The sequence below is a fragment of the Gossypium raimondii genome, chromosome 6, assembly GCF_025698545.1.
Source record: "Gossypium raimondii isolate GPD5lz chromosome 6, ASM2569854v1, whole genome shotgun sequence".
NCBI classification, from domain to species: Eukaryota; Viridiplantae; Streptophyta; class Magnoliopsida; order Malvales; family Malvaceae; genus Gossypium; species Gossypium raimondii.
This window is the reverse complement of record NC_068570.1, coordinates 3,064,279-3,074,155: the sequence shown is the minus strand read 5'-3', so window position 1 is coordinate 3,074,155 and position 9,877 is coordinate 3,064,279. Positions and strand designations below refer to the sequence as shown.

General features: G+C 35.0%; 2 protein-coding genes across 2 annotated transcripts; one reads left to right on the top strand and one right to left on the bottom strand.

Annotated features, from left to right (window-relative positions):
* Window positions 1–364: 364 nt before the first annotated feature.
* LOC105774756 (UDP-glycosyltransferase 91C1) lies at window positions 365–2,121 on the bottom strand. The gene has a single exon (XM_052632227.1). The coding sequence runs from the start codon at window positions 1,924–1,926 to the stop codon at window positions 475–477; it is 1,452 nt and encodes a 483-aa protein (XP_052488187.1). The 5' UTR covers window positions 1,927–2,121; the 3' UTR covers window positions 365–474.
* A 3,619-nt stretch (window positions 2,122–5,740) lies between these two features.
* On the top strand, window positions 5,741–9,877 carry LOC105774017 (GATA transcription factor 25). The gene is made up of 7 exons (XM_012596310.2): window positions 5,741–6,196; window positions 6,375–6,458; window positions 6,535–6,665; window positions 8,177–8,272; window positions 8,476–8,581; window positions 9,394–9,453; window positions 9,528–9,877. Exons 1-7 carry the CDS (start codon window positions 5,897–5,899, stop codon window positions 9,639–9,641), a joined length of 891 nt encoding a protein of 296 aa, XP_012451764.1. The 5' UTR covers window positions 5,741–5,896; the 3' UTR covers window positions 9,642–9,877.

The following is a 9,877-nucleotide window of genomic DNA, read 5'->3' as shown; positions in this document are numbered from 1 at the left end:
ACAAGATTAAATAAATTATAAATTATAAAAGAAAGTTTTAAAAATTAATTAAAAGTTATAGAAAAAATATTTTATAAAGTGTTATAAAAGTTTTAAAATTCTAGCGGTCGATTAAATTAAAAATCGGTCAATATATTAGTTCACATTGCGTATAGATATGGATCAATTGAATGTGATTGAAATTTTTATTGAATTGAAATTTATAATTTTTTAATATTTTTATTTTATAAAAATTTTAATAATTTATTTAATTTAAATAGGTTGAAATATAATTAATTTCACCAGATTCGACTGCAAAATGATTGTTTTTCAGCAGCCAATCTCCTGAAAATTAGAATGCTGTGAGTTTCAGAATTTACAAGTCTTAAGAAGGCAATCAAGACGGAAATCCCCTTTTTTTTTTAGATTTTATTAATTTGGTACATATTCTCATATTTTTTCAAATATAAAAAGCTAGCAGTTGCTGTCACCTGCTCATTTCCTATAATCCACAAGTTGACTAACAAATTTATCCACATACCCATCGTTCTTCCCAAAATCCCCAAAATACCCCTCCATGGCTTTTGCTGTTTCTCTCAACACCTTCCCCGATTCCTCCACCACCGCCAACCTAACCGACTCAGCCACCGCCTCGCTCGTAAACCACCCATCCAACTCGTTTCTCGGTATCTCTAACCCCACTTTTTTTTCATTCAACAGCCTTGCATTCAATCCTTGGTCATTCAACATTGGAAGCATTATCAAAACTCGCCCTAAGCCTAATGCCTCTATAACTGAGTTCCAACCACAGTGAGTCAAGAATCCCCCTATTGATTCTTGACTCAGTATCTTCACTTGTGGAACCCATCCCAAGTAAAGAAACCCACGTCCTTTGACTCGCTCCTTAAACCCATTAGGTAACATCTCCAACTCTGACTCACCTGTCCCCGGTGAGTTCTTCAATACCCAAATGAAAGGTAAACCTGATTTCTCTAACCCAATAGCCAACTCACTGAGTTCTTCTTTACTTAAATGAACTTCAGTCCCCATCGCTACGTAAACCACTGAGTTGACTCTCTGTTTATTTAACCACGTTTTAACAGCAACCCATTTTTCATCATCTTGGATTTCATCGGATTCTTCCAGTATTGGCGGTAAAAACCCGACCGGTATCACCGGTTTTTCATATAACTCGCCTAAAAGATTGAACCAGTCCGGTTCAAACTCGGTAGAACTTCTAACGATAACAACATCACTCTGTTGAATAGTAACACCGAACCGGACCGTGTCGGGCGGTCCAAAGTTATCCTCGTCCGTTCGTTCAATATATTTAGTGATTTCATGCAAACGATAAGCTAAGTTAGATTCAAAAGGAACCCAGTTGGGGATTTTCGTGAAATCCTCAGCCGTTGATCTTGCATTATCACCGTCATCACCACCGCCGATCAAGGTCGACGGTGAACCCATGAAAGATAAGCAAGCAGCTGTAAAAACAGCAAAGAAAGCCCGTGAGATACCTAGCTGAGCTGCAACCGAGGGAAGCCAATGAGAAGCGTAGTCGTAAATGATCCAATCAGGTTTCGAGGATTGAAGGAAGGAAGCTAGTTGTGGCTGTAGCAGATCAAGGGCGTGTTTAAGTGGTTGTTGCTGGTTATGAGTAATGTCCATGGAAGACTCTGCGAGGGATGGTAAGTTGGGAACCGTAGGCAAAGAGAAAGAGATTAGGGTAATTTGAGAAGATAGATTTGGTGGGATTTTGGGAAGTTTAGAGAGGTTTCTTGGGGTTGAAATGAAAGAGATTTTATGACCCTTTAGAGCTAAAAGCTTGGAGAGACGAAAGAATGGGATGAAATGGCCCATTGCAAGCCATGGGAACATCACTATGTGCAGAGATTTGCTCTTCTCCATTGAATTGATCACTATGTGCAGAGATTTGCTCTTCTCCATTGAATTGAGCACTGGATATAAAACTTGAACTAGCACTAGTTACTTACACCAAATTAATGATTTGAAAGGAAAAACATGATGTTATAGATTTGAGATTTTTTTGATGATGAAGAAGGGCTATATGGATAGAGGCTAAGAATAAGTCAACAAGGCAAAGGTGGGTTGTTTTTAACTTCAAACCATTTGAAATCTTTCTTGGCATGAAATGTAATGTAGGGTTTTCATGATATTATAATCATTTTTTTTACTAATAATATAATGCCAACTGTGGTATAAGATGTCAAGTTGGAATTTGCTACCTCTTATAATTTAAAATTGAAGCTAATAATTTGCAATAAAATGCACATGCAGGGGACTTTCTTGCAAATAAAAATCTGCTGCTGTAAATTCCATACAGAATATATATAAGGGACTTCCTTGCAAATAAAGGGCTTGAGAAAACCAATCCATGCACTCTCGCTAGCTGGTTTCCCTAACCATTTCACCAGAAACCTCCTATATTTGTTACCCCTTCTAGACCTCACTTCTTTCACATCCAACACATCTTCTGCACTTGGTTTGAAATTTCAGCGGCATTTCCATCAAAACCCTCCAAAGAGTATAAGTTAAGACACATTACAAACTGGATGTGCAAATCTGGTGGCAGCTCAATCACATTAGCATTAGAATTCTATTTTCTTCAACACCTTACATGGCCCAAACTTTTTTTATTTCAACTTGTGATAAGTACCCTTTAGAAACCTTGTCGCCTCAAATGTACCGGAATTAAGTCTCCCTCTTCAACTCCTTAATCCGACGATGTAGATTAGCTTCATTAGCGTAACCCTCATTGCTTGTTTTTAAGGCAGCCATCACCTCTTGATGAACTTGTCTTATATGATCAGCAAAAGCTTCTCCATCGTTACTCACTCTAGTTCCTAGTGGCGAAGGAACTAAATCAAGAACATGTTGAGGTTTGACTCCATAGGCAGAAGGTGTCTTTCTAGTTGTTCTATTCACAAAATTGTTGAGGAATAACCAAATCCCAGCTCTTCAAATGATTCCCAGCAAGACACCTAAGCAAATTTCCTAAACTTCAATTAACAACCGTTGTTTGCCCATCTGTTTGTGGATGACAAATGCTGGAAAAATTCAATTGGGTTCCCATTTTCTTCCACAAAGTCCTCCAAAAGTGTCCTACAAACTTAACATCTCTTTCTGAAATTACAGATGTAGGAATGCCATGTAGTCTTACCACTTCCTTGAAAAAAAAATTCAGCAATATGAGTAGCATCAGAAGTTTTCAAACAATGAATGAAATGTGTCATCTTCGAGAAACAATCCACAGCAACTAAGATTGAATCATAACCCTTTGTTGTCTTTGGTAATCCAAAGACAAAATTCATTCTTAAATGAGTCCATGGCACCTCCAACATAGGTAACGGAGTGTATAACATTGTATTTTGCGAATTACCTTTGCCAAATTGATAAGACACATTTTCACCAACCTGTCCACATCTTTGTACTTTCTTAGCCAAAAATATTGATCCGCCACTAATTGCATGGTCTTGTCTTTTCCAAAGTGACCTCCCAAGCAATTTCCATGTAGTTCCCTCATAACCTTTTCTCGTAAAGAACTTTCTGAAATGCACAAACGATTTCCTCTAAATAAATATACATCATGTAATCGATAGGCAAATGTTCGTGTTTATTTGATTCTTCCAATTTAGAAATTATGGGGCCAAAATATGGGTCACTTTTGTATTGATTCCTCAGTTCTTCAAAACTCATCACCTCCGCACTCATTGTCTCTAGTAGTGAAGAACATCTACTAAGTGAGTGCCACGACATTCGTCTCATCGGTTTTGTACTTCACTGAAAAATTGAACTCATTAAGGTAGGCACTTAGCATGTCGATCCTTAAGTTTCTTTCTTGAACTCAAAAACTCTAATGATCGATGATCTGAATAAACCACAAACTCTCAATAAGACAAGTAGTGCTCTCAATGTTGAACGGTCCTTGACAAAGCATAAAACTCAATGTTGTAAATGGAATAGCGTCGTTTAGCATCGGATAGCTTCTCACTAAAAAAATCAACAGGCTTTCCTTCTTGGCTGAGAATAGCCCCAACTCCTACTTGAGATGCACACATTCAATGACAAACAACTTTTCAAAATTTGGAAGTGTAAGAATCGGCGCTTCCGTCATCAAAACTTTAACCATCTCACCTTAATAAAACTCATAACAGTGTTGAAATTTTCGATAAACCTCTTAGAATATCTCCAAAGTTCGAGGATGTAGATTATTCTCTAATGTTTAAAATAACCGGATAAAACCTACACATAGACAAAAACTCACAATCACAATTGTGTACAGTAAAACTCAAGTCTAAAAAATTTAAGGCCCTTACCTTAACCAACAAACTAAAACCTTATTAATTATATGAGATTTTTTATTATTTAAATATGTGTTTTAGTTTATATGATGTTCTATAGTTAGACAAATATGAAGGATTATTTATATTTTATATTTAAATATTTTAAATAATTATATTTAAATATTTGGTTACCTTTAAAAAGAAAGAAAAAAAATATTAGTAGTAACTAACTAAATATCAAATTGAGGCAAAGAGGAATTGGGTTGAGCGAATCTTTAGGGGAAAAGATGAATATAAAGCGGTTGTAGTAATTGCTTGCTCGATCTTATTTTACTATATAAATTTATTATTTTATTATCATTGAATAGAATTATTAAAAAAGAAAAAAATGTAATTTATGTGCATGATGAGAAAGGGATAGACGTATCCAATATTTATGAAGATGGCAATCATAATGATTTTTAAAATTATACATTTATAGTGAAGTGGGACAGGAAGTGTGGCAAAGCACACCATGAGGGAGATGATGGATTCAATAACATTTGTCTCGCACCATTTCATTATCGTCCTTAGTTGAGAGGCGAGTTTTTTCTTTTCTTTTTTGAAGGTGAAACTCATTTCATATAATAAAAATGAGAACAAGAAAAACACACATAAGAGACACAACTAAAACCTAAGCCAATAAACTTATCTCGTATGTGTCTCGTCCTCATAAGCACTCAATACAATGTTGCTTTAAGGAAAGGTAAAAGAGTATTTAAAGGAATTTTAAAACTCATTAAAAGAGGTGTAACATAATGACCACCCTAGTCAAGTTATGAGCCATCTTATTAGTCTCCCTTCTAGTCCAATGGAAAGATAAATCAGAGATAAATACGGTCCTAAACAAGAATACTAAATTTAAACACATCAATTTTTGATTGAGTCAAAGCAATGATACTCAATCACAATATTATTAAGTACAAAATCGCAATAACGCCTTAATGAGATGAGGGTCTCAAAAATTAATAAGATATCAATTTGGTGAGAAGTATAAAATTAGTTAACTCACAAATCGATAAATATTAATTGAATTAATTTTAAAATTTTTAAAATAATTTTATTTTTAAAATTTAATAATTTATTTACTTTTAACCGTTGAAATCAATCAGATGGAATTAAAATTGGTGATTTGCACCAAATTAGCCACCAGTCCAATTCCAAATAATTTCAATTAGGTTGATCGGATTGATTTTCGATAATTTATTATATAAAAAATAGTATTGTACATTATCTTAAAATTAAAAATGAAATGATTTCAAAATTTTTTTAAAAAGTATTAATATAATCTCACCCATATCGTCTCCACCACAGCTTAGCTGTATTTTACTCTCTCTCCTCTCTCTTTTAATTTAATTTAATTTTAATTATATTATTATTATTATTATTATTATTCATTAAGGTTAACACTTAACAGAACTCTGTTCACTTCACTGCAACTAAAATTGAAAGTGTAGCGCTCTATACTATTCCACACACATTCCTCGCGTCTTTTTAACTTTTTTTTTCCCTATTCGATTCATTCTTTAGGGTTTTTTGCGCTTTCGATTTCGTTGCCTGTAAATGCTTCCTCAATGTACGGACAATCTCAGCCTATGAACATTCCACCTCAGATCGCCGGCTCCGGCGCTGACGTCGACGACGATGTTTCAGCCTCCGTATCCGTCGATAACCACCACATCGTTACTTACGAGGCTCCCTCCCTCGACGACGGTGGTGGAGTAGACGACGTAGCCACCAATCCTTTCTACGCCACTGCCGCCGCTACTTCCGCCTCTGGCTTGGATGTTGTTCCACGAGGCGATTGTGCCAGCCAACTCACTCTATCGTTTCGTGGTCAGGTCTATGTGTTTGATGCTATTACTCCTGAGAAGGTCTGTTTTTTTTTTGTTTCAATTATGCCCAGTTAGGGTTTGCTTAGATTTTTTGTTTTTGAAGTACCAAATAGATACCTTAAACTGGAGAGTGATGTGACTTAGTTACAACTTATTTTAAGTTATAAAATAAAATTGCACATTGTAAAGATTTTCCTTTTGAATCGAATTTTTGCAGTTTCATGCAGTGTTGTTACTGTTGGGTGGATGTGAACTGACTTCAGGCCCCCATGGTGTTGAAATGTCATCTCAGAACCTAAGGGTAGTACTCTTAAATTTGTTTTGTTTTCTCTTTTCTTGCTATGATTTTTAATTACCTTTTCCCCCTTTTTGCTTAGGTTGGAATGGACTTTCCGAGATCTAATCAACCGCACAGAGCAGCGTCGCTAGACAGGTTTCGCAAGAAGAGAAAAGAACGATGCTTTGATAAGAAAGTTAGATATGGTGTTCGCCAGGAAGTTGCTCTTAGGTTTGCATTTTCCTTCCCTGAAGTGCCTTGTGAACGTTTTCATCAAATTTTGAACTAGGAAAGTTGTTTTTATTGATCTTGCAGTTGATGCTAACAAATTTGCCTGGGAACTAGTATAGTTTTAGTAACAATGGCCCTTTTGAGGTTTGAGGAATTACATGAGCATTAATACTTAAAGGAGGTTATGGTTTATATACGACAGGAGATATGTTTGGTGTTACCGGATTGCCAATGTAAATTATCTTTATTGCAAATTTTATATTTATGCAAATTATGTTTCTCCTTTTCATACATTATATGAGCATGATCATCACATGCATCAATAATGTTAAGATTAGTTCACTGTTTTTATGCATGCTATTCATTAATGTTAGAATCTGACGATCTTTATAAATATGTGTTTAATAAATTACCGTCCAATTCTAAAGAGCAATAAATAATCATTTTCGCAGGCTCATGTAGCCCAGATAGATAAGCTTTTATTAAAGTTGTGTTCTATGTTGAGGAATCTTGTTAACAAGATATTGCAGTGTCGTCTAGTCTTCTATGGGTCTAATTTTCTGTAAAACAGTTAGAATTTAACAAAATTATTAGGATCTAGGGAGTATATGTAGTGCTGATAGATTAACAAATCAGGAGTTACAAGGTAATATTTCTTAGAACATCAGACTGTACTAGGATAACATTTTTCCACCTGTTTAGTTTCACTATCATCAAATTTAATTATTAATTCATGGATGCTCTTGTTGCTTTTCACTGACCTCAGCATTGTTCATTTTGCTACAAAATTATCAAACTCAATCAACAAAATTTTAGAGCAGGATATCTACTGGGAATAAGCTGGGATCTGGCATATCTATTCATGTCCTTAAAACTTATTATAAGTTAATACAGTGCTTATTTAATGAAGAAGTCATTACTGAAAAGAACTGCTTTTCAATAAAAGTTTCATTTAAGAATCACTATAAGCTCATATTTCTAATTCCATGATCAATGTTGTGTAAAAATTCAATTTGAATTCACTGAAAACACCTAATATTGATGATTTAGGGGATTTATATTCACTGAAAACACCTAATTTCATGATCGATGTTGTCTCTTTAAATTGTTTTCAGTCTGACATGTGTCTTATATAGGTCAAGTGTGATAAATAAATGGTCTCACAAACGGGAAAGGAATTTAAAGAATTCAAACAATGGCAAAAAGTATTTTCCTTCAATGTTTAATTGTCTGCTCTAGGAGCAATAGAAGAACCACACAAACAAATGGGAGAGCATACCCTTTTAATCTTTTAGGGAATTTTCATCTCTATTAATGATTAAGTAACAGAATAATTTAGAAAGAAAATATATATACACACACTATTGAGTTCTTGGAAACTGAAATCTTAATATCTTGGATGTTTTATTTACTGAACAGGAGTCTAGAAAGCTCATTAGGGACTGTCTGTACTTATTGGCAACTTTTATTGTTCGATATTTGGTAATTTCTTATCTCTGTGATTGCATCAGGATGCAGCGTAATAAGGGTCAATTTACATCTTCCAGAAAATCTGATGGTGATTATGGCAGTTGTAGTCAGGATGATGATAACCTAGCAGATACTGTGTGAGTTTTATACCATCTTCAACTGTGCTGTTCTTTGCATTTTCTTTCAATGAAGATCTGGCTAATGTATTTTCTGTTTTACCTTCAGGCATACTGCCAATATATTTATCATTTCTCTCATTTATAAGATTTCCAGGTGAAATCTCAAGATAAGATCCAATAATTGAAGTTACTATATAATGTCATTTTCTCAATCTTTCCAGTTGCACGCACTGTGGCATTAGCTCAAAGGCCACCCCTATGATGCGACGTGGCCCATCTGGTCCAAGGTCCCTATGCAATGCTTGTGGACTTTTCTGGGCAAACAAGGTTGGTGTCTCTACTGTGATTGATAGTTCATATTTCTTCACTTTCTCCACGTTTCTCATTTACAATTGAGAATGTTGCTGTTCCATGATTCTTTGCAGCATTGTCACTGTAGTTCTGCTCATATATTGGGTAGTTTTAGATGTATTTAAGTCACTTTTAAGTTTTTAACTGCTTGTTGAAGATTTATTAAATTGGATTGGTTATAATTAAGATTCCAATTAAAAATTTTCAGTGACATCTCATTGACTCACTCTATAAAGCTATTGTCAAGGAATAAGATTTACATAGTTGCTTTAGCCTTCAGTATGAGCCAAGTAACTCCCGCACTTCTCCCTATCTCTGTTCTACATGAAAAAACAAATATCCAGAGTGATGGGGACGGGGAATGTGATTTGTGTCCTTGCCGACTGTACATTATGCAATTATTTAGTATGTAATATTTATCTCTTTTTGTGTGCATAGAAGTTGAAGATTTTGTTTGTAGCTATATTTTAAGTTTCCAAGATTTTTCTTCTACACTTTTCTCTGCCTTCTTTATCCCAACACCCATCCCCCATATTTCTCTCCTTGCATGTGCGCTAGCCCACAAGATTCTACATCAAGGAAAGGAAATGTACTTTTACGGACATTTGTATTCCCTCCCCATTTTTACCTTTTCGATATTGATTTTTTTTTTGCTTACAAGTGTTATCCACCGTCTCTTTACGGACATTGTTTTAAATTTACTTCTAGTTTTGCATGTAGATTAATGTTTTCCCCTCTTCATAATATTCAACGTGCTTTGAGTTCTTAACTATTGTAACTTCATGCAGGGTACTTTGAGAGATATTCCCAAGAAAACTCATGAACATTCCCCGACTCCAGTTGAGCAGGTATGATTCATAAGATTGTGAAGTTGTTCAACGTCTGGACCCCCTGCTAACATAAACTTTTTTTTCTGACATAGGGAGAAAGCGAACCAAATGACTCGGATTCTGCAACTGCTATTCCTACAGAAAGCAACGTAGTACCTTTCTCAAACGGGGATGACTCGGCTCTAATCGGCATTGCCGAGCACTAATCATCCATGCCAATATTTGCCAATGTGTCAGTCAGCTAGATCTTTCATTAGTAATTTCTTTAAAACTTGTCCTACGTGTACAGATATCATAGTTGCCTTGATCAAATATACGAGGTTTCTCCTCCTATTCCTTGAGTGAGTACCTTTTGCATTAATTAAAACTCTTTTTTAAGAGAAAAGCTACTTGAGATGTATCACTTGAAGCTTCAACAACTATCCTTTTTCATATGCCATAA